General features: G+C 29.7%; 1 protein-coding gene across 1 annotated transcript; it reads left to right on the top strand.

The window, feature by feature from the left end:
• On the top strand, positions 1–27,031 carry LOC108781254 (putative fatty acyl-CoA reductase CG5065). Its single transcript, XM_018549170.1, has 9 exons — positions 1–46; positions 22,019–22,331; positions 22,756–23,004; positions 23,567–23,712; positions 23,813–23,922; positions 24,065–24,260; positions 24,500–24,751; positions 25,899–26,156; positions 26,681–27,031. Exons 2-9 carry the CDS (start codon positions 22,038–22,040, stop codon positions 26,787–26,789), a joined length of 1,614 nt encoding a protein of 537 aa, XP_018404672.1. The 5' UTR covers positions 1–46; positions 22,019–22,037; the 3' UTR covers positions 26,790–27,031.
• Positions 27,032–27,088: the final 57 nt, after the last annotated feature.

Genomic DNA, 27,088 nt, shown 5'->3' on the forward strand with positions numbered 1-27,088 from the left:
GATCCGAGCAATTCTTCTTGTCGATTATTTCTCGTCGTTCAATAAGGTCAGTGGAAGATTAACATTGATCAATATGCAGAACACGTTCACACGAGTATTTGTTTCGCAGTGAATCCACACATGCGTTTTTTTTTTTCTAGTCATATCTCTTAGTTTATCCTCGATCGAGTCGTTCTCTCTCGAGTTGACCTCTCTATTTCCGTTAGAGATACCAAGGCGATTGAAACACTTCATCTTATGTTACTACGTCTCTTCGCAACCCTTTAACAGACATAATTAGATCTTACTTTCTAATAGGTCAGGTAAATTTTAGAACATCAAAACTGTGTAGATTTCGCAAAAGTAATCTGCTGCTAAAAGTGCTGCTAAACGTAGATACATTAATTTCCTTAAATACATGTTATACATGATCCATATTTCCTGTGTGCAAGTGTGATATTCTATTTATAATTGAGTGTAATATGTTTTATAAATTAAAAACTTTGACATTAAAAGATCTGTGTCAAAAAATAAATTAAATGTGATTTTTTTTTCTTTCTTTTTTCTCTGATAAAATTGAACGGAAAACCTCAACATCTTTTTCGATTAAAACTTATGAATCAAGAAAAAAGCATTAAACGGAAATTCGAGCTGTTGCGGCATATTTTTTTGATATCCATTGCAAAATATGCCGTTTCTCCTCTCCGAATAAACACGGGAATTGAAGTATTAGTCATTAAATCATACCATTCCACTTATTTGTCATAGTTTTTATATTTGATTTCTCTCTTTCACGGCATTTACATCCGGTATCTATACTTTCTTTTCTCATTGTCGTTTTTCTCAGCGTTATCTCATCTAATTGTAAGTTCTTTTTTCAAATATATTAAATGTAGACATTATAAAATTGCCAAAAAGAATTCGCTTTAACAGTTTATACGTAAGTATTGTATTTACAAAACTTAGGTCAGAATGTGCATTGTTCATTATTTGGCATTGACAAACAGTTTAACCGTCACTCGAATGGTTGAGAAATCTTTTTGATTTCGTAATTTCTTCGAATTTACAAATATAACAACTCGATTTTGACGTCTGCAGTTAGCACTACACTTAAAATTTTCAAGAACCATCCGCGGTAGCACGACTTTAATCACGAATGCGAGGTGCGGAAGTTTGTAATAACTGTATCTCATCATCGCGATATCGATAACGATTGTCCGTACAGAGTCACGCCTGACAGCTGAGTTTTGGCATCTTTCACAATTTTCTCATTTATACCCCTGGAATTTTAACGATACGTAGTCATTGTCACGTAGTTGCAGCTTCCTCGTTTTCTCCGAGTGAGTATAGCCTCTCTTTATTTGGTGTGTCATTCAACAACGGTTACTTTTCGCGTAACGGGCAACCACCTATGGCGTATTCCAGTACGCTCTAATAGAACTTAATGTGAAGATTATGGGATGGTAAAATTGCGAGGCAGCGAAGCACATAATAAAAATAATAATTACAGGCAACAACACGATATTGTACACGCGCAAAGATATTGCATGCGTACTTTAATCCGTTAGAATGTTTCAATTTTCAACTTATTAATGTTATATTCAATCTCACCGTTTGTCATTACTTATAAATTATAGAAAAATTATTCTTTAACGAAATTATTTATTAGAGAAAAATCGCCGGTACTGACATAGATTTTTTAAAGAGACACCTTCTTTGTTTCTTAAAAACTAAATGTTGCATTTTATTAACATTGAAATAAAAATATGATCTGATTAAAGACGTAAAAACCCATAATAATGTATATATTCATATACAAATGTTGTTTTACTTATTGTTATATGTGTATAAAATAAACTAAAAATAAATTCTACAAAAATGTGAAAATTCTTAAAATTTTCTTTTGCAAATTGAACAGTTTAAATAGTACAGGGTACATTATTAATGTCAGATCGTTTTACAAGTTTGTAGTTTCCTAAAGCTGTTTTATTTATGTCTTTTTCATTTTATTTTTCTCATAGTACAGTTTTAACCATAAAATCAAAGTACAGTGTAAACCGGTGTATCTGTCTGTGATAGTAAGCTACTTTAATGTTTGTACAGTTACGTTATTAATTGCGTCAAATAGTCCTATCAATGTTGAAGACATTTCTGTATTTACGGAAAAACTTTTGAAAAAAACGATCACGTTACATTTTTACGTCTTGCGGAACAGCTTAAAATATGCATACAAATCAACGTTTTACATCGAAGTGAAAGACCTCTGGAAATTCTCGAATACTATATAAACGTCATTCGCTTATAGATATTGTGTACAGATACTCCTGTGAAAGAGACAAATAAGAATATATATAAGCATTACTACTTACTGTATCAGATGCTCATTTTTTGTCATACGAAAAAGTTAATTATTGCAAAATTGCAAACGATATACATTAAAACTGTTACATTATATGATTTTCTAATTGTATTTTTATTTCTAAAGTTTTATTTTTGGTTTAAATATATAATCCAAAAAGAAAGTTGATATCATATCGATAACCTTTCTGTATTTTATTAGTCAAGAACTTTAAAACAATTAAAAAAATTTTCTGATTAATATATTTGAACTGTTGGAAGAATTTGTTTCGATATTTTAAGGATATACAATACGAATCGAAAGGATTATAATTAAATGTTTTAAAGCATCATATACTCGAAGTACAGGCTTTCTATTTATTACATATATACAAATTTGTTCTACAAGTAAGACTTTCTTATGCAAGCTAGATCACCGTTCACGTTTACTTTCAGTCTCATTACAGATATCAGTTAAAAAATGTCCTCTTATCAAGAAAGTTGTATCTCAATTAAGTAGCGACATTTAAATATAATAAATATCATAACATCTTTAAAAATATAATAAAATATCAGCATTATTTGATAGGCTTTTTATTCTCATTTAGAAACTATTTGAATGCAATTTTGCAAAAAAAAGATTTTCTGATATAAAGTCGTACATTCCGTGTACGCGAATTTAAAAATATCTCTTGTATATAGATAAGTAGTTGCGGAATTAATTATCTATAAGTACGACAAAATTATAGCAAAAATAAGATTATATTACATAAAAAAAAACTGTATATTATACAAGTTTAATTAAGGTAATTGAAAGAACGATATTAGATAACAGTAATTCAAAAATTATCTACATATCCGAAATTTATTTTATTGGACTATTAAAATAACTATGTAGAGGTCACTCAAGCACATAATAAGTAATTTTGCAAAAAGTTTTGACGTTTTAGCAATCAACTTGAGCATCCTGTAATTATTAGATTGGAAAGAAAATAATTTTTAATTTAAAATAATAAAATATATTTCTTAAAAATGAACCAAATTTAAATTTCAAAAAAGGATTTAAGAAGTTAAATTTTTTTAAAGGATCTCTATATTATTTTAATTTCTGATAGTTTAGTAATGTTTTTATATATTATATAAAAACTATACAAGGAATATTATATATATTATATTATTAGATAAAATGAAACATTTTCTTCTCACTTTGTGGGTCTGTCACGTGCCTTAAAAAAATTTTCGAAAATTTTCCCGACAAAATCATTTTTTTTACATTCCTAAGATATTTTGCTATTGAGTTATCGCAAGTTAAATAGAAGGAGCATTTTATCTTTGCTCACAACTTCATTAAAAATCATCGCGTACAGTAGTTAAAGAAATCATATTTTGAAAGATTCTAACATTCTACTCTAAATATAACAATAATAATTTAGGTGGCTATCTTCCGAAATTGGTCTTTTGTTATATATCTATTCTTTCTTGTAAACGGTTAAATTTAATCTTACCTTTGTTATACAACTTTGTTGTGCTGCTAAAGTAATTCTATAACAATTAAACAATTTCATAATTATTATAGATAATTTGCTTGATTTGGTTCTATCCGCGTGATTAAATATAAGGCATATATACATACGTAAAGAGACGATTGCGTTGTCTCTAGTATTCAGCGATCCATATCATCGTTTTGCTAATTGTGCAGCTTTTGTATTATGTATAAAGTTCAAGCAACTGAATTCATTATCGGTAAAATTCAGTCTACTTTTCGATCAATAAATAAGCACGTAGTCATATAACTGTAATAACAAATATAAATAAATTTAAGCATGTACGAGGAGATTAGTAGTAAATTAAAAATTATTATAAATTAACTCTAATAAAAAGCAGCTTTCTCTGATGGTTACAATTTATAATTTTGGTAATAATTATGTCAATTTTATAACGATTACCAAATTTACTGAAATAGAAAGTAATAACGAAACATTCTCTTTATTCCGAACAGGAAAAGGAATAGATAATTAATGAGAGAGATACTTATTATTAGGAAATAGAGAAATTATTTTGCATATTTTAAGGGGATCCAATAAAGCCGTCTGTATTATCGATTCAGTAGGACTTCCACACATACGATTTACGTGTCATTGACATATCACTACACGCATTACAGTACGCACTGCTACATCAATATTGCACGCATATATACGTACAAATTTTCTAACTAATCTTTTATATTAGGTATCTAAGCCTAATTCTAAAAATATAGTATTGTTTTTTCATGTAATCCCTAGTCTAAACAAGTCCAAGATTTTTTTATACGCAAAGTATAAAACGTGTATATAAAGCAAATATATATTGTTGCGACTCAACATCAATGATAAACAAAATTGTAATTTTCTTTTTACTTTTTTTTATCTTTGATATAAAGTCGACCAGTTTGAACTACATTATCTTATACTTTAATTGTGGAGAAGTTTTAAAAATCTTATGTATATACACATAAAGATAGTTAAAAAAATATTTATTTGAAAAATAATCAGTAAAACAGACAAGTTTAGGATCCTCTTAAATGGTAAAATTTTAACACAAAAATTTAATAAAAGACGATGGTCGTCTAGAAGACATATTCGACGTACTTATGATACCTCTTTCTCTTCTTTCTTCGCGCCAGCCATGGCGAGAAATCGACCATCGTCATGATTTACATAAGGGGATATTCCACACGGTTGCGTTGCTCCTAGTGTTATGTCCAAGTGATTGCTATTCATCGTTGTTATGCTAATTACACTGTGTAAAACGTTGCGCGTTCGATTTCTTCCAATCGTCAGGTCAATGATAATCATCAATAACAAATCCTGAATTGCAGCTGTGTTAAGATTCAAAATTATCTGTCATCAAATCTAGAGGCAAAGATTAACTACGCTTTTAACAAATATTTCTTTTATAATAAGTTGTTAGTATGTTAAAGATCTCAGCTTATTGTGCTTGCAGTAGTTAAATCGTATTTTCTATTTTATCTCGATAAATTTTATGTGCGACAAGGTCGCACATTAGTGCTTTTGATAATTATTAGCATGTCCGGATCTTTAAATAAATTATTTGAAAAAGAGAAAAAAACCACATGAAAATTTGAAAGAAAATGCAAATTATTACTAGAACTTAATATTCTTTTTTAGAGATTTTGAACAAATAATTAAATTAAAATACGAATTTTTAGAAGTAAAGGAAAATATCCTTAAAACTGTTTATATTAATATTCCTTACTAATATTGTTTGTGCTAGTAAATTTTTTATAATTAATATCTATCAATTTAATTCTAATTTTAGCGTAATTAAAAGAATAAAATTAAAAATTTACAATATTTAAATATTAAATCTTATAGGACTGTACATGTGAGAAACGCAACCAATAAGAAATTGCTTTTAACGGTTGAGCTGAATCTTAGCTATTATAATTCCGTGTGAATTTATAGAACAATTTTTCGGTTTTGAAACGTCATTCTACGAAACTACCGCAATAATATTGAGTTAAATTGTCTAACGATGTAACAATTTTGATGCTCATAGCATCTTGGATTTTATTAATGTTGAATGACAAAATACTAAAAATTTGTAAATAATGAATTTATATTGCGAAAAATATTACCTCGGCCGGGAGTCGAACCCGGATCTCTTTCATTCCATGTAAGCGTCCTTACTAGTTAGACTACAAAGGCAATTTGTGCACGGAATGTAAGAGATCCGGGTTCAACTCTCGACCGTGGTAACATTTTTCGCAATATAAATTAATTATTTACAAATGTTTAATATGCACTTTATTCATAGATTTTAATATGTCATTCAACATTATTAAGATCCAAGATGCTATGAGCATCAAAATTGTTACATTGCTAGATTATTTAATTCGTGATATTATTGAGGTAGTTTCGTAGAGTGGCGTTTCAAGATCGAAAAATTGTTCGGCGCCTAGTTTAAAAGACTACATACGTAATATATAAATTCACACGGAATTATAATAGCACCTAAGATTTAGCTCGACTGTTAAAGACAATTAAAAAATTTACCTTTATAGTTGAAATTAATATTATAATTTAAGGACATTTTATGGATCGTCAAAATAGGTGCCTATAGTAAAAGCTCTCAAAATTTATGTAATACAATGATTAAATACAAAGTTTTTCATCATTGTACGATATTTGATTTATTACATGGATATACAAATGTTAAATCTGTGCGCTTAAAACAACTTCTAAAAATAAAATTAATAAGATTGAAAAAAGTTAACTTTTTTAAATAATTCATTGTATTCTCCTTCAATCTTACATTTATCAATTTTTCAACGTCAGCGTTTCACGAGTGATGCAAAAATAAACATATAATGTTTAAACAGGCAACACGCAATAATTTTTCGCTAGGTTGCACTTTCACGAACTTTCTCGACGTTCCAAATGCACATGGTTTTGTTCCGTACAAAACGTCATTAAGCGAAGTCCGAATCGTCCGTGTCGTTCAGCGAATCATAAACGAAATGTATCTATGGCAGTAGTACAAGAAGAAAAATAGGTCGCACCGTTAGGGAATCAACGAACATTCACACAGCATCCGTACCGTTATTTTGCGGCTGACGAAACGCGTTGATTTGTACGAATAACTGATTCGCACTATTAAGAATACTTGTGAGATATAACTATCATTCTTTCTCATAAAAAAATTAATTTCTTATTACAAAAAATGTAACTTAATTTGTTTTTTAATCATTTTTTGGGAAAAAAATAACTAATTTTTACTCGTTCGTATAATAATGAAATTATATAATTTTACGTACAACGAGTATAGCTTCATAATACTTTAATACTGAATTATTTTTTACTGTTTTTATATATTAATTATATAACATGATTTATATTATTTTTTATTTCATTTTTTATTAATATTATGAATAATATTATGTATATACTTTATAATTATGTATATACTTATTATAATATTATATATAATTATTAATTAGAAGATTTAAACGTTTATTAATTGAAAATTAGATTTGTTTCTAATTCTGCGCATATCTTAGCACTGAGACACTACCATGGTATAATTTGAATTTTAAATTATTACAAGGAAATACATGTAAAAAGAATGAATATAATTAAAATTGATGTAATTTATATTGGTTATTTTTTTATACTATTATTTGTTTTATTTAATTTATTATTAGCGATATCTTAAATTTAGCATAGTTTAACATTTTTGAAACGACTGAATAAATAAATATACAAATTAGGACGAAAATAGTCATAAGATTGCAGAAACTCTATGAATAAGACACTAAATGCGGAACTGTTGATTCTTGTTGATCATCACAACGAATTGCAGTCATTAATAAATCATTTAACAAAATTGACGAGACTTGCCAAGGGCTTTCAGCGTCCAATTACGATTACGTATTAACGTTGGTGTAACTAATAAGTTACGATGATAAAGAAACCATTTAAAATTCATTAAAAAATTATTAAAAATTCTTCCGTGAGTGATACTCATCCAAGATAAATTATAACTACAAATAATAATATAATTGTTGCACATGATTGAGACGTAACGTTTGAAAGCATAAATCAACGTTACAGCTACATTGTGTACACTTACGGTAATAGCTAAGTTACAATTATCTAAGCATCGATTAAATTTTTTTCATTTTTCATCATATATTACGTTTACTGTCAGGATTTCAAAGAAGGAACTAATTAGGATTAGTTATCCCCCTCCAAGATAAATATTCTTTGTAACTTATTCATAAAAGATCATATTCTTAATCGTTTTTATTCTTACTGATCCTCAATTAATATAATTATATTTAATCATGATAATAATATAATATTTAATTTTCTCTAATAACTTTCCTCATTTTTAAAGCAACATGAAGTTTTTTTTACTGAAGTACCTATAAAAATTTAGCTACCCTGCAAATAATATGCATGTTGCATAACAAAATTAATTTCAGATTTTTATTCAGATAACATTATACACGTTGCATAAAATATCTAAAAGACATCTTTTAGATATCTTATGCAACGTGTGTAATGTTATCTGAATAAAAATCTGAAATTAATTTTGACTATCAAAATAATTATTAGGTGCTTGAATTAATTCTCGTTGTTTTTTTGCTAAAAAAAAAAACTCGTGCTTGTTTTATCAAAAAGGTACCTGATATTTTATTCACAATATTGTCCATCAAAAACTATAACCTTTTCCCACCTTTTGGGAAACATAACAAATGGATTTCCACGATAGAAAAATTCAGGTTCTTTCGAGGCGATCTAGTCATCGAACCATATTTTTTGATATCTTCGAAATAACTGAAGTGCTGTAGAAAGATCATGCTGCATCGACCGAAACAAATGGTAATTTGATGGAGCAGTCTGGTGAATAGGGCGGATAAGATAAGACATCCCATCCAAGTGCCTTCAAGATTTCTTTCACTGGTGCAACATGTAATCTGGCGTTGTCATGGAGAAGAATAATTTTATCATGCTTTTGGCGTATTGAGAGCGTTTTTTTTTTGAGTGCTCGATTCAAATTGAGTAATTGACGTCGGTAGCATTCATCATTGATGGTTTGACTCGGTTGCAGCAGCTCATAGTACACGTCATCCACACTGGACCAAATACATAGCATGACTTTTTTATGAATATTTTGTTTTGGCGTTGATGTTGATGGTTCGCCGGGACGCACCCATGATTTCTTGCGTTTAGAATTGTCGTAACGAATCCATTTTTCATCGTCAGTTACAATTCGATGCAAAAACAATTTCCGTTTTTGTCTTTGCATGGAGCAGCAATTCACAAATGGCTGTACGTTTCGCAACGTCTCTTTCTCTCAATTCATATGGGTTTTTCCCAATTTCCTAACTTCTGGATCATTCCCATTGCTTTTAAACGTTTGCTAACGATTGACATTTAATGTTTCCGACAACTCTTTGAACGTCTGACATAAATCTTAAAGTAATGCCTCCAATTCTCCATCTTCAAATTTTTTCGGCTGACCAGAGTGCTGTTTGTCATTCACGTCAAAATCGTTGTTTTTAAATTTTCTAAACCAATCTCTGTAAGAGTTGTTTCAGATAGAGCATGCTCCCCATAAGCCTCTACTACAACGATGACTTTCAGCAGATTTCTTGAGGTTAAAATAGAAAAGTAACGCTTCCCGCAAATGCTCTTTTTTTGGTACGAAACCCGACATTTTTAATGCGATAAAAAATTGTGTTCTTTGTTTCTTAAAAGCTACAAATTTCTTAATAATTTTATCGTATTCAAACGATAAAAAAAAATGTACAAAAGAACATTATTCTATGTATTTACACATTTTTTGGGCAAAATCGATCCTTTTCTAACATCCTCCTTTTACATACTTGAGCAAAATTGCTTAAAGAGATAGAATGCATAAATGCATCATAGTAACACAATTTATTGATTAAACGTATTGGTATGGATTGAAAATGTATTGTCACAATGTTGCCCAATGTAAAGCCAATATCCGCTATAAATGAAATGCAAATGCACTCGCAATATAAATGACAAAGCGAGTTAACGTTGAGGGTCAATTTATAATTAATATTACGCCATCTGTTACTAAATGCTACTAAAATATTATGCTACTTTTTTTATGATTTTATTTTACGAGAAAATTCCAGATGTGTTTTATGCAATATTTATAAGAGAAATTTTCTCGGAGGATTTTAAAATTTTAGAGCAAAGTTTAAATTTTGTTAAATAAGGTTAAAAAAATCATCAATCAAACAATTTTATTAAAATGTTCAATAAACAATTTTATTGATAATGTTCACTGTCTCGACAAACCACTTGTCTCTCCGCGGAACCTTGAAAGTCATTCAGGACCGACGGCGTGCGTGTATCGGCTATTCTTGTTCCGAAAGTAACTTACTTCTGCATATCCCGTGAGGACGTGGCCGCGAAATAAAGATTTGCGACTCCTTAACATGAGTGATTATTGCTGTAAAAGTAACGACGGGGACATCTTACAACTTATGGCGTGCGTATATATGTATAAAGTTACGTGAGCGTATAATAACGCGTTGCGTGTTGTGCAAGTGGAATCTTTCTTGTGCGTTTGCGTAATGTTGCGCCGCGCCACGCCGCACCGTTGGCCACCACCGTGTTGAGTCTTCCGCGTTGGCTCATAATGAGCTCGACTCGTATTGGAATAGCCGCCACGACGCGGAAGCGCGCCTACTCCAAGTATGTCCGGTGCATGCCTAGGGTCGATTAAATTTTCCGAGAGAAAAAATCATTACAAAGTAGCAGAAGATGCGAAAATGAGAAAGCAAAACTCCCGTAAACGAGATAATTTCCTTCTTCCCTGGTTACAATGTACTCAAATCGTCATACAAATATGTATTCGGGGTTACTCTCTCACGTGTGACCTCCTTCCTTATTTGGAAAGTGAGCAGTGAGCTGTTAGACCGATCGACAAGAAGACGACGAAACATCGTCATCATTGCAACGACGAATCTCGGACACGATAAATAGCACGCACGGAGATCGTATTTAAGAAGAAAAAGTTAATATTTGCGGTGGCTATATAATATACACACAGTGATTCCTTCTTTCTCGAAGTTTGTATGTCACGAACCTAACAATCGCTTCGAACGTACCAATTCAATTTTATTTTACACATTTTATTTACAATAATAAGAGAATAAGTTTTATTTATAAAAATAGAACGGATCTGAACATATTATTTTGTTTGACTATCAAAATAGTTATACAGGATGCTCAAGCTGATTGTTAGAATATCAAAATCTTTTGCAGCATTACTCATTATGTTTGAATTCTTTACATAATTATTTTTAAAAATTTTAGGTACTTCAATAAAATTGTTCTTTCCGTGTAGATTTTTATTATGTAAACAATCAATGAAGAGGTTTATTTTTCTAAATTTAAAAGCGACACAAAAGAGTGCTATAAAGATTACATTAATTTTCAAGATAAGTTGTATACATCGGGTTAACAATCTCGTTTTTATTATATAAATTATTATACGGCAATATTTAATTAAGTCATGGTTATTAGCGCAATATTTGGTTAAGTAGAAAAACACGAAACGTTTTCGCAGGTAATTAACGCCGGTCCGTCTTTGATGAAGAATTGCGCATCAGTGTCACAAGAAAAACATACATTAACGCGTTAGACTCTACAGGCTACTTAGAAATAACGATTTATCGTCGTTGCTGGAAATAAAAAATTTCTCAATTAACTTGATGCTAGCAGAAATGTTGCACATGTCACAAATTTGAATAAATATAAATGTTTTTTCTTAAATATAAAATTTCAATAATCTTACAGATAAAATTTTATAATTCTAACTGAAGTAAAATCGTTATAGAGATCAACTGATAAACACAGTCTCCATTAATTCAATAAAATTTCTAGAATAATAAAAGTATTTTTAGTGAACTGTGATCAAAGGACATGATTAAGTAATGTTTAATTTTATACAGAAACGGCAGTGTAACTGAACTTTAATGAAAATGACATTTCGTATGTGACTCTGTATTAGTTTACCTGTATTATTTAACGCAAACCTGTATCTGTGTGAGGAAGAGAGAGAGAGAGAGAGAGAGAGAGAGAGAAAGAGAGAGAGAGAGAGAGAGAGAAAGAAAGAGAAAGAGAGAGAAAATAGATTGAATTTCCTTATCCGGATTCCCGGAGTTTGTTAGTCGGAGAAAGTAAGGAGCTGTATGTATATCCGTCGAAATTATCCGCGCCCAAGCTCTTTCTATTCTAGATGTAACATAACTACATAATTGCATGTTTAGATAGAATGCATGGATTACCGCAAAGTATTGGTATCTCTTGTAATTACACATTCTGCGTATATATTACGAACTCTAAAGTAGGAAAAAATTAAAGTAGACATAAATCATCTATATATTTACTGAGTGTAATAACTAATAACCCCCCCATTAATAAAATATAAATATACGAAATGTTGTTTACGACAAATTTTCTCTTACACAATTTTATTGGCAAAATCTCTTTCTTAAAATAGATTCCTTAAAAATTCAGCTATCTTATTTTAATTCGGGTCTTATTCGTATTTCTTATTTCAATATTTTTTTCTAATTACCTTTAATTTCTAAAATTAAAATAATTTTTTTAAGTAATTACGATACAGTTAAAATAATTTAAAAAATTAATGACTTCATTGTCTTACAATCTTTGTATTTTATTATTCTTTCTAGTATATAATCAGAAAAGAATTTCTTTTTTCAAGAAAAACTTATATCTTAATTATACAATATTGTAAAAAAAAAAGATTTCTAATTTCCAGAGTCCCAAAGTACGCTGCTGCGCATGTTCACCTGTCGCTTTCTTTTCATTTCGTCATTACGCCTATACAACCTGATACGTTAAAGACGGCCATCCATTCAGACTTTTATGCCGTAAGAAAGAAACGCCGAAGTTCACGATCGACTTTCACTCAGTCGCGCTTCTGGTATGCATGCGATTTGCCTCCACTTCCTCTCTCTACTGAGATTATGTTGAATATTATAAACAAGTTTACTCAAGGCTCAATCAAGGATTGAAACTGGTATTCGACAAATTTAAAAGTTTACGAACTCAGTTTCCGGTTACATTAATTATATATTATATGTATTATATATTGTATATACATATATATATAGTTAGATATTATATATATTTATGTTAATTATCTTGAAAAAAATAAAATATACTTAATTAAACAGTAGAAGCAGTCTCTTTAAAATCGAATACTTAAAGCGATGATATTTGACTAACTTTTGTTTTCATTGCGAAATATCCATTGATGTCGTCGCACAGCCATACAGAAATTACAAATATTTATTCAATTTATATTTATGTTTTTCATAATTCATGTTATTTTGTAATATTATTTACAATTTCTTATTTGAGTAAATATTTTGAGCATTATATAAAGAAGAGTATCAAGGAAAAGGTTGAGTTTTTATCAAGCGAAAACTTAAATTATATTTTATCTAATTATTTAACAATAAGACAAATATGAAATTATCTAAATAATTTGAAAAAATGATACTCTCTTTTATCTAAGGTACAAATGAAGGTAATATAATATATTCTGGTAAAGATAAGATTCACATCTAATCGTCATCTAATTGTCTAGATAATTTCATCTAGATCCTAGTGAACACTGCCTGCAACATTATTAGGAAAATATTGACGCTTATTGAGATATTCCAGCATTATGTATGCAGATTGCTGATATTATCTTTGAATTTAAAACATTTCCCCAGTATTTTACTAATTTTTTACATCATATTTGAATTCAACACTCTCGAAATTATAAAAATAAAATTCAAATTCAAGATTTATTTTAATTGGCAAAAAGTTGATTTTTTCCGACCACTATCAATGAAGCACAAGGTTTCTTTTTTGTTGAAAGCTTAATTTAATCAAAAGATGCAAACAGAAAAGAGTTTCTTTAAAAATTGTTTAGTATTTACAACATTTAAATCTGGATTTATTACTCTATGCGAAAAATTTTGGTCAGTCACACGAGCTTCAATAAACTTAAAATTAGACTTAACTATTTGAATTTGCTGTTGTAATCTGTAACTATTAAACTTTTCAAGGACTTTTGTCCACGGACATTTATGCACGGGAATAGTTTTGCTAAAGTATGTAAAAATTTAATTACAATGTATATGTACCATAGATATAGATATGAATATAATTTTATTTGATCATATAATTATAAAAAACAAAAAACACTCTAACTAGTTAGAATATCAAAATATTTTGTAACAATGCTTAAGTTTTTTCATAAATACTTTTTCATAAATAACTTCCAATAAAATTATTTTTTTATAAGATTTGTATTTAGCCAATTTCTAGATATTTTTTTAGAAAAATCGTTCTTTTCATATGATAAAAAGCAAGCATTTTAAGTGTCCATTTAAAAACACTTAAGTGTTCATTTAAAAATCAATATGTGAATGCGAATAATAAACGTATTATATCAAAAATTTAATGTATCATGTTATAAACATTATATATTTATAGTTATCGTCATTTTTGTACAAAATTAAATGATTTTTTAAGCAAAACGAACGTAAAGATCTCGTCGACACACACATTTCTCTTCTCGATGCTGTTATTCTGTAACTGAGCATATAATTTTTCATGGCGCGATCTTTCGCTTTCAACCGCAATCCTATTTAACAGAATGAGAAATCACGCATGACTAATCGCATAGGAATTAAGAAGAGTTAATAAATTACTTGCAAAGAGGCATATTTTTTGTTACGAAAATACAAACTTACAGAATATTAACGTTTACACTTTTTAATAGCAAATTTTTGGAAAAAGCTACTTTTGTGTGTCATGAAATTGGAATAGCTTGAAAAAACTCCCCGGAAAAATACGATTGTAGGGATTTCGTGAAAAAATTTTAAGTTTCCACATATTAGAAAGTCGAATATTTTATCAAGTTTCTTTTCAGGCATATAACAGGCTTGAAGGATTCAAAATTTAAAAATTCAAAATGACTTATCCAATATGGCATACAAAAATCTAAAAAAATCTCTTGATTATGGCCAAATTTTGTATATGAGGATTCTCAGAGTCGCTTATTCCGAATCCGAGTTAAAAAATTGAAAATCGAAAATGGCTAAATCAATATGGCAGACTGAAATGTTAAAGGTCTACCGACTTGAGCGAAACTTCGTATAAAGAGATTATCGTGGTTGCTGATTCCGAATCCAGGTTTAAAATTATAAAATTCTAAATGTCTGAACCAATATAGCGAATGGAAATCTTAATTGGATGGTTAAATCCGGCTTTAAAATATGACGGACGAAAATTTTAAAGGTCTCTTGATTTCGATGAAAATTCATATAATGGGGTTCTCGGGGTCGTTTATTCCAAATCTGGATTAAAAAATTGAAAATTTAAAGTGACTAAACTAATATGGTGGATGGAAATATCAAAGATCTCCTGATTTTTGCAAAATTTCATATAAAAAATTTCGTATTCTCGGAATTGTTTATTCCGAATTCAGATTCAAAATTATAGAAAATTCAAAATGGCTGAACCATTAAATTTAATTATTTAATCAATACTAAATGTTGCCGTTTTTCTATAGCTATTTTATTAGTAAAATTGTACATATTATATAATAAAAGTATATTATATAATAACGTTTAATAAAAATATTTGATTATCTCTCGAAATACAATCTCTCGTACCATACAATGTCGTATAATCTTGAATTATTTTCAATCAATGTTTTGATTTGGTCGTCATTAACTATCAATGGCTTATCCAAGCGCTCACTATGTTCACATATATCACTAACACGAAATTTCGCAAACCAGTTTTAATACACACGTTCTCTTACAGCGACTTCTTTATATACTTTTTTTTTGGCGTTGTATTTTTTCATTTGCAAAAACATTAAACACTGAAAATACTGCGCTTGTTTTGTTCCATGTTTACAATATCGCTAAATAAATATTATTGAATAGATTTTGATAAATAATAGCTTAAAATATGATTTAAAAATTACTTTTTACTCAATCCAATACTATTCTCTGCCTTAAAAATACAAATTCTGTTTTAAAACACAAATTTTCTGCTTTAAAAGTATACATTCTTTTCTTATGTAATTTAACTTTAATTTGATATTTGTGCTCAAAAATGCATGTAGGCAATAATTTTTGTACACAAACGAATTGTCAGCAAGAGTGATGTAGGAAAACAATGCTGTAGGCGCTAAAGAAAAAAGCCGTCTCCCAGCCCTAATATCGTGGCACGCTGTGCCACGGTCAGGTGGATTCCGTGCAAAACCTTTTGTCTGATTGAAACGCAATAAAATTCTTGCGATTTTCTCGCGTTTCACACAGTTCTGTCCTGCGTTAATGTTTCGTGTGTTTAACAAAACATCCGTCTGCTCGTTTACGCTAATCACGGATGACGTGACGGTGCAGCCACGCATGCATTACCGGTAAACGCGGCTTAACCGACTTTGCATGCACTCCGGTACGTATCGGAAGGAGCTCTTGAAAAATCGCCTCGGCAAACATCGCTTTCCGGTGATGGACGATGGAATGTACATACTACGTAAATGTATGTATACCGCCGTTGACGAGACCGTGAGCTGCGTGTCTTGTTCAAACGTTATGTACCGGGATTCGCTTCGAGGAACAGCGTCCTTCACATCGAGAGGATATTTGCTTTTTCTTTACCTGACGAAATATTTGGAAGACGACGTATCCTTCCAACAGGTTGCCCTCCACATAGGGGAGTGTATACGCGGCGGTATATAATGCTGTTTTCTCACTACGAAAACGACTGTGCAACGTTTGCTTTTCCTTACTAATAAAAGTATGCGTTTGGAGAATAAAGTATCGATAAGTTGTTGCATAAGAATTATACAAAGGGAGACAATAAGATTTTCAACAAAGCGCACTGGAGCTTGCTGAATAAATTTAATTAACATCAAATATTCTGAACGCACGTCTTTGTGACATGAATATAGATATACTTTCGTTGATTGGCATAGATCATCTTTGGTATCATTAGAAGATGACGAAAACATTGATCGAGTGCATATCTCTAAAAGTAATATTAAATTGGCATCCTATAACTAATATCACGAACAATTTGGCTGTCCTTGAGATATGAATATGCTTTGTTGTCTTGCACAAATTATCTTTAATATCATAAAAAAAAAAAATGATGAAAGCATTGAGTATTGAGTTCAAGCCATTACATTTTTCTAAATAAATTAAATTAACATTTTACAATCAATGTCCTCAATGAATTGGTTGTCCTTGCAACATCACGACATGAATATGCTCGTTGATTCGCATAGATTATTTGTAATATCATCAAAAGACGACAAAAACAATTTCGAGCACATTGAATTCTCTTAAATAAATTAAATTGACATTCTACAGTCAATATCTTAAACGAATTGGTTGTCCTTGTTGCGACATGAATATAATTTTGTCGGTTTGCACATCGTCTTCGATATTGACAGAATGACAGGCATTGATTTCGAAACAGATGGCTCATCAGGTTGAAAAGAAATCTGAACGCATTCAGAATACGTATAATTTTTTTATGAATGAAAAATTATGTATGTATTATATTGAGACTTTTAGAATAATACATAATGTCTGATTGCCTCTCTCCATAAATTCTTTATTGAGCGAGATAGCATAATATCTTTTCTCACATTGGCTTTTGATATTTATTTTGTGATTTAATCTTTGATTAAGAATTATATCTTCTGCATATATGTACATATACTGAGTGCAAAGAATATTTTTATACACAAAAAGATATCTTCAAAAAAGATTTTATTAAAGAAAACCTTTTACAATGTGCATATTTTAATAAACAAAAAATAAAATAGATTGTACTTAAAATTATTTTACCTAAAAAGATAATTAAAACATAGGAAAAAAGATAATATTATGGCTAGTGTAAGTATAATCGCTTAGGTGACGAATTCTAGTGATTACTTATGGAATTATTTGTTCAGGAGTTTGTCATTACATCATGACATTAAAATGCGCAATAGCCAGCATTTACCATAATGCATTTTTACTTTCAAACATTTTGAAACATTTTTAAGATATATTTTAACATTTAATTACACATACTCTCTCATTTCTCGTAAATTTAAGCAGATTATCACACAAATATATGTATATTGGAGTGTTATTTGGTTGCACACATTTTGAGTTACTTATATTTATATATATTTTGAGTAAAGTTAAATAATAGCATGGCATTTTGTTAATAATGTGGTCTTCTAAGCGTGCTGATTGGTGATTCGTACCTTAGTTTAGTTTACCTTGGACGCTTTATTAGTTAATATCAATAAAATGTGTAGTTGCTAAATATGTATAAAATGCATCAATAAAAGGTGTTATTGCTAATAAATAAAAAATAATTGATACTTGAAAAAATAAAACAAATGTTAAAAAATCTTACAATATGTACCATTTGATGGAAAATACTATATAATTATATATAAATAATTCCGGAACTAGTGCCTGATCCACATCTAGTGCTTTTACCATAGATTTTTAATAATGAGTAACCTGTATGCAAAAGATATGTGTACGTATACATCCGCATACATTTTATGGTATTTTATTTGTTTATTGAGATTTAGTAAAATTGGCTTATTTAAATAAAATCAATTTTTATTAAATAGAGTCCATAACAATCAAAGTTAGATCTTTGGTGCTTTAATTCGATGTGAATTTACGTATCAAATTCTGTCAAACTGCGCGCTGAATTGATTTTTCGGTCTAACAGTAGTACTATTACAAATTAAATTGCCTAGCAATTTAATAATTTGTAAACAATTTATTACGAAAAATATTACATCATTATATAAAATTGCTTATTAATGTTTTTTTACAAACTTTATATAAATAAGATTTTTTTTATAAAAATCTCTTGTACGAATATTTTTTACATTTACTCTGTACAAAGTATCCCAAGAAGAAGGGTCAATAAGAGATATTGACAAAATAAATTGCTTAAAATAACCAATATTACCACTTCCTAGAATATTGATGTTTCTCTGAAACATCTCTATAAATATACATTTCCAGATAAAATCCGACAATTCTTTAAAAATTATATTAGATCTATAATTTAATTATCGGCCCCTATATTCAATCGATTACAGCACTTATTCAAATTTGAGTCTTTTTTTCGCCATACAGTCGTTTTAAAACGTCATTCTTGAGCTTCAAAATAAAAAAAAGGGTATAACGGATGTCGATACTGCGAATCTAATCTCAAAAAATAGTAGTGAAAACTATGTCGTTTGAAAAGCAGCATTTGAGGCACTACCTTCTTTTCACGTTCCAGCTGAAGAAAAATGTCGCGGAAGCTCAAGAAATAATTTACTTGCCTTTAGGCAAAAACTCTGTGTCGTACAATACATGTAAAAAGTGGTTCCAAAGATTTCATAATGACAATTTTTTTCATCACAGAACTAATCGATTTAAAACAATTATCTTTTTTCCGAAGCAAAATCCAATAGTTACCTGAAAGATGGCGAAAATATGTGAAAGGAATTACTTTAGGTTAATAATCATTCTTTTACGTCGAAACTTGATAAAAAAAGACCGAGAATTAGTTGTAAGTCTAATACTTGTTATGGAAATTTAAAAAAAAAACATAGTAAGCAATACTTAATAAGCAATACGTATACTAAACAATCCCAACCAGAAATGATAATGGAATCGATGTTGATTTGATAATTTCAACGTTGAATCAATGTCAATTCTATTATTATTTTTGGCTGAGATGCGTAGTTTTTAATAATAAATACCTGTTTAATTTTTTGAGGGCCGAAGCTTTCTAACAAAATATTGTAATAAACTTATAGAAGATCTTTCTTTCTGAAAGTTTTCGAATTCTCCAAATTCGACTCTAGTTTTTGCAGAATTCTGAAAATTAAATTTTAAAATAAATTATTGAATTATCATGACGTAATCGATTTTTTAGGAAGTTTATAAGTGGTATCTCTGACTTTGAATGTCAAATTTTAAAAAGATAATAATCTTCATGAAGGATTAAGTTACAAGATATTCATAATCACGGTTTGAAAGTGATTAGTTTAAAAATCAATATTGACTGTTTACATAGCACTGATGATCAAATAAAGCGAAACTTGATATTACTTTGCAACTAAAAGCTCTCTAAAATCAAGTTTTAAGCAAATTATTTTTAAAATTGTGTCCGCCATATTAAATCTATTATTATTTTTTATTTTTATCTCAGATTCTAATAAAACTTTATCAAATTACCCTATAGATTAGCATAGGCCATAATTTTTACATTTTAATCCAAATACCTCTTGAACATTTGCAACATTCCGAAAATATCACACAATACACACAACACTTTCCGAAAAGATATAGTCGAAAACGTCACCTAAAATAATTCTATATTTAAATTTCTATCCAATAAACGAGTCAATAAATAATATTAAGTAAAACAAATCAAGAAATGTATAAACATAAATATAAAAAAAAACCATTCCTAATCAAAGTAAATTTTATATCTGTATCAAACTGCAGATTGACGAATTTTTGGTCAATTGTCTTTTGTCACGTTCTTTTGTCAAGGTGGAGGCACCAAAAAGATATAAAGATAACTTTCACTTTTTTTATAGATATTAAAAAATCAATAGTTTACGAGATATTTAATATATAATGTCAATGTATATCAGACTAAAGTGTAAAATATCTTGTTTATTTTTTTTTAATATCTGTATATACTTTCATACTTTTATTTGCAGAATTGTTAAAGGATTTATATTATGAAAAAAATTCATGTAATTCCATTTAAAAAAGTGAAGGTGACCTTTATATCTTTTTGGTGTCTTCATCTAGCCAAAAACAACGTGACCAAAACACGTCGAAACCGTTCACCTTTCATCTGAAACCTTTTTTTATATAAAAAACAAGCGAATTATTTAGGTAACCTGTTGTAAATGCCTCATCCTATATGTATTAGTACAATATCTATAACTTTGATCATATATTAGCTCTTCACGAATTTAAATTATATACTCATATAAACGGTTTTATTTCTAATTTTATTACTATAAATATAACTTATCACGGAAAACATACGTCACCTCATCACCGAAATTCGAAATCGGATTCAATATCTTAATTAAAATATTATTTATCGTACGTCGCCTGAAAGACTTTTTTTGCAGATTAAACTTGTCATTGCGATTAATATCATCACGTGTATCGAATTCGGAAGATGCCTGCACGGAATTTGAAAAGTTCCGGGTGAAGTGATGTTTTTCGCAGTAAATTATTTACAGGTTTTTAAGATACAAGTCAGCATTATTGTCACATCAACGATCAATTAATTTATATGTACATATAATTGTAAGATTATTATTTTATGATTATGTTTCAAATTCAACAACTATAATGGCACACAATCTATAGAACTAATGTAAGATTTGTATCTGTATATTTACATATGAATATTTTTAAGTATCAAGATCTGCTTTAACCAAAAATGGAATTTCTTTTCTTTTATTTGTGTTTAAATTCACACACACACACATAAATAATATTAATCATGCCAATATGATCCAAGTTGTTCGTATGTATTAAAAAACTCTATTGAAATTTATATCTTTCAAAACATTTCTTGTGGAATGTTTTAGTAGCATTTAATGACATAGTCTCAAACATTTCCATTATAATTTTCTAAGAGTTTGTAAAATATTTAATCAGCAAATGTTTGCCAGGTTTTGCAACGTGCTTTCAAACAGGGTAACCATCAGTAAAATTTTTCACAAACAGTATAACAATTTTGATAAAACTTTTCATAAACACAATCTCTCACTAATAATTTTCATCATGATGCACGTATCCATCTGTCAACGTGAACAATGTTGACGATCGTGAATTCGCCTTGTCCACGTACAGGTGATAATGAGTGAGGCGAGACGCGACGACGCGTTCGACGCAAACGCAAATCGGCTAATCAATCGAGACAGCTCACGAAAAAGGAAGAGTCATCTTTAAATTCGGCGCGTCGGCTCGTAACGCGCCAAACCGCGAATACGAATTGGATATAAAGTGAATTGAATCGATAGAAAAAGAAACGTGGCTCCTTCCTTGCAGGTGCAAACGCGTAGAAGAGATGGTGGAGGTGCTCTTGGATCGAATCGACGGTCAGGAGGTAACTATCGTTGAGTCGGATTGCATACCAGAATCGCCGACGGAGAATTCGCCAGTCAACGAAAAACTATCGCCGATTCAGGAATTTTACTATGGCCAAAGTATTTTTATCACCGGCGGCACCGGTTTCATGGGCAAACTGCTCATCGAGAAGCTCCTTAGAACGTGTCCTGGAGTAACGTCGATCTACCTACTAGTGCGTCCGAAAAAAGGCAAGGATGTGCACCAGCGTACTGAAGAAATCTTTGACGACACGGTGAGTCTTTAGAAACAAGCGGATCCTGTTCTTAATATATCACATTTGATAAATTTTTTAACAGGTACAGTTTGAATCGTTTTTTTGTCTTTCGATAAAAAAAATTTGTCTCGATAAAGAGAGGATAATTTTTTTCATTCAAATTTGTAATGTTAAAATATCATAATTTGAGAAACTAAATCAAACATTTTTATTGTCCATGCCCCTTTACAAATTTCCACGTATAATACCATGTATAATAATCTGCATCATCGATAGACATCGAATACTTTGACATCAACGTTTTATTTAGCTTCAAAACTAGAAGATTATTTCTTTCAATAACTAATCTTTTTATTATCTTATTAGATCGATATTAATGAAATAATGACAACTGTCTTTCTGAATTTAATGGATGGGTTGACTATTACTTTAATTTACGCAGGTATTTTCAAAACTTAGAGATGAACAGCCTAAGTTCCGACATCAGATCGTTGCTATAGCGGGAGACTGCAGTCAACCGAATCTCGGAATATCTGCGCAAGATCGGGCCACTCTTATCCGGGCAGTTTCAATTGTTTTTCATGTCGCAGCTACAGTTAGATTCGACGAGAAATTGAAATTAGCAGTGCCTATTAACGTCAGAAGTACAAGAGACGTTGTAAATCTCTGCAAAGAGATCACGAACTTAAAGGTATCATAAGGATGCGCAGATATCTAAGAAAAGAAAAACTATAATAAAATATTTAATTCTAATTCAAACAACGTGTTCTGATGAAAACCTTTCTTAAAATTCTCATACAATATTTCAAATTTTTTATATAATTCGAAATTTTTCAAAATGTACAATTTCTGTATAAAATTTCTAACTTTTTGCACAATAGCTTAGATTTTTTTATACAAATTGGAATATTTATCAGACATGTGCGTGTTTGCATGAATTCAATACACATAATTTTGAGATATATGTATAATATTTTAAGATTTTTCCTTTTATAACTCCCGAAAGAAATTTTTTAAATTTGGAGAAATGTAAAAATACAATATTTAAAAAAATATATCTTCATAAATTTAAAATATTAAAAATTTTTTTAAATATTATAAAACACACATTATGAGGTATTATCCAAATTTTTCACCAGAGCAGAGTTAGGAATTATTATTTCTGTTGTGTTTTCTTGAAATGTATCTACATATATATTTATGATAAATCATACATATTTATGTAAACGATACCATTTAATGCATTTTTCCAGTCTCTTGTACACGTATCGACTGCTTATGCAAATTGTCCACAAACTGTAATCGAGGAAAAGTTTTATGACCCTCCAATGGATTCTGATAAACTAATTGCGTTGATTGAATGCGTGGAAGATAAATTGGCTGAAGACATCACTTCGCAGTAAGTGAAACTTTTTTTATTGAATTCTCTTTTTTCAATTGAATTTTTTTAGCGCACACGGTGAAAGAACGAAAAAAAATTTATATTCTGATTTTTACAGATTATTAGGAAAATGGCCTAATACTTATACTTTCACGAAAGCAGTTGCCGAGAATGTGATCAGGAAGCAAGCTGACGATCTACCGGTCGGCATTTTTCGTCCTGCTATTGGTATGTACATATACATAATTTATTTTATTTTTAATTAAATAAGAGAAATCTTATATTCGGTGGAATAAGCGGATTTTAATATACTCAAAAATTAAAAATTGCATAATATTATTGTACAGATAATCTGAGATTTTATTTCTAGTTATCTCAACGTATCAAGAACCGACACGAGGTTGGATCGACAATCTGTACGGTCCAACAGGAGTTGCTGCCGGCGCTGGAACTGGATTGCTGCGATCGATCCACTGTGATGGTTCAGTACACGCAAACGTGGTACCTGCCGATTTAGCAGTTAATGCTCTAATTGCATGTGCATGGGACGTTGCAAACGATCAAAGGTGTTCATTATCATTTTTTAATTTTTTTCTGCATCACGTACAGTCAGAATGATATTATAATACTATATATATAATTATATGCACATAATTATTTACATAGTTATTTATTATTTAAAATCTTTAGAAGACACGTCATACTTCACACGAATCTATATATATTTACATAACATAATTGTGTAATACCTACAAATTTAAAAAACTTAACATAAATATGAATACATAACATTGCATTTTTTCAGAATAAACAATAAATCGCGTAGTGATGTTCCGATTTATAATTATGTGTCTACGGACAATCCGATAACTTATGATGATTTAAAGGACATGTCATCAAAATATGGTCTCGAAATTCCCTCCACCAGAGCGGTTTGGTATTATAGCTTCAGAAACAATAAGCACAGGATAATTCATCTCTTTTTCGTGTATTTTTGGCATCTGCTTCCAGCTTTACTGGTTGACACAGCAACTGTCTGCATAGGAAGACAACCAAAGTAAGGACAAAAAAATTAATATAAAAATTAGAGAGAGAGAGAGAGAGAGACTATAATGAATTATCTATTCTATGTAAAGAAAAGAAAAGTCGTAAATTGGAATAGCACTATATTAAGGGGAACAAAATATTCATTTATTAACATAAAATCCTATAAAATAATTTAAAGAATAACTTTTAAAATATATAAATAATGTATAATTAAACAATAATTTTAAGAGTGATTTAAGATGATCATAAAAGAACGAATTGCTTTTTAGCTTCTTTGCTTTTATTTTTTATATTTATTCACAGCTATTATACTTATATAATTCCTTCATCAAAAATGCGTTTGTTTATAAAAATACAGCATCATTCAGTAGCAATTATAGCTGTGTTTTTATTGGAGATTACTAGACTATCAATACGCAAAAAAATTTTCCATGCGTGATGCATAAGGTATGATCATCCTGCCATTAAGTTGTGAGAATAGCAAAGAACGTGTATTATGATTACTAATGCTGATATAAATTATACTATCTCAGGAGTGCACGCATGTTACCATTTTTTTTTATATATTCCCACTGCACAAGACTTTAAACTTGAACTGTTTTACAGTAATTAATGCGTAGTGCTTTGTAACATCATTATTCTTTAACTAGAAAAGTAATGAGGTTATCTACTAAATACTATATAAAAAAAATTAATTGCATATGGGAATGTGCACTCCTGTCTGAGACACTATAATTTACATCAGCATTAGTAATCACCAACAATACATGTCCTTTATTACCCTCATGACTTAATGGCAGGATGACCATAATTACGCGTCACACATGCAAGACTTAATCTCCAATAAGAAGAACATAGCTATAATTGCTATAGAATGCTGCGGTATTCATATAAACGAACAGGATTTAGATGAAGGGATTAAGTAGATTTTGAATGTGAATGTTTTTCATATTTAATTTTCTCATTGTTAACATGATAATGTTTTTGTGTCAGGTCGAAACGTTTATTTATAGATTATATGAAATTGTTATATAATTCGTAGCTCTTTGTTGTTTCATCTTATTTTAACATGAGGCAAATATTTCGTTCGCCATATCTTTATTTCGGTGTTGTTTATGTATTATAGATCACTATTTAACACAGATTGTGTATTAAAGGTTACTTAAGGTTTACAAGAAGATACACAAATTCATGGATGTGCTGAACTATTTCGCTACGCAAGAATGGAAGTTTACCAATGATCGATTACACGCGCTGATGGGCAAGCTCACATTCAAAGATCGTGAAAAATTCTATTGCGATATACGAGATGTCGATTGGAATACTTACTTCGAGACTTACATTCGTGGAATAAGGGTATATCTCATTAAGGATCCCCTAGATACTTTACCGCAGGCACGCGTCAAATGGCAAAGGTATGAGATTTTCAATGACCTTAGAAAAATATCCTTTATAGTCTATTTTTCTAATTCTCTATATTTTCATTAACTAAAAATTTTCAATTAATTTCTTTAATGCTTTAATTTTTAACATTGAATTACTAAAACATTTGTTTATGTAATTCTTAAAAATTATCTTGTAGAAATATCGTATATATATGATTCGATTTAATTTATCTTTGACAAATAAATTATATATTAAGATGTGGTCTTATATATATATATAATTTTTTTGCTACTTTGTCATATCTTATATTTCAAATTTTCTTTAATTTATTTTTAAAAAAATAGAGCTTAAATCAGCATTTTTTCCAAGCCAGTATTCTGATATGCTTTTATTTTTTGTGTTCTATATTCTTTTTTATAAAATATACTTATGATTGAGAAAATGTTATATTTTAGAACTGTGAATTAAAAAAAAATTACATTTAGAACTATACATACATTTAATTTCATTATTACAAAAACAGCAAATAGATAAGAAACAACTCGTATTATAGATTATACTGGAGTCATCAAATACTGAAACTCATATTGGCCTATATCGCCATGAGGCTCTCCTGGACGGCTATATCCATGATCTTTGATTTTTTTTATCTAAAAATGTGACAGAAATGGTAGGAATAAAAATCCAGGACATACGTTTTGGAGATGCAGAACCGAACGGTGGAGGGTGATAGCTTGTGTTTTTAAGAAAAAGCGTGACTGTGGACTCTCAGAGAAGCGTGAAACTTTCGTCAAAAAGGTATGGAAGAATTAGCAGAGAGACATGTCGCAAGTCTATATACAGAACAAACTAAGTATTGCGAAACGAAAACATAATGTATGAGCATGTCATAGGGAGTAGAACAGCAGCAATTTGATCTCTCTCTCTCTCTCTCTCTCTCTCTCTCTCTCTCTCTCTCTCT

This window comes from Cyphomyrmex costatus, unplaced genomic scaffold (genome assembly GCF_001594065.2).
Source record: "Cyphomyrmex costatus isolate MS0001 unplaced genomic scaffold, Ccosl1.0 scaffold8, whole genome shotgun sequence".
Taxonomy (NCBI): Eukaryota; Metazoa; Arthropoda; class Insecta; order Hymenoptera; family Formicidae; genus Cyphomyrmex; species Cyphomyrmex costatus.

Coding starts and splice junctions, on each gene's coding strand:
- LOC108781254 (XM_018549170.1), top strand. CDS start 22,038: ATGGTGGAGGTGCTCTTGGATCGAATCGACGGTCAGGAGGTAACTATC. Junction 23,005..23,566: donor AAGAGATCACGAACTTAAAG/GTATCATAAGGA, acceptor GCATTTTTCCAG/TCTCTTGTACACGTATCGAC. Junction 24,261..24,499: donor GACGTTGCAAACGATCAAAG/GTGTTCATTATC, acceptor GCATTTTTTCAG/AATAAACAATAAATCGCGTA.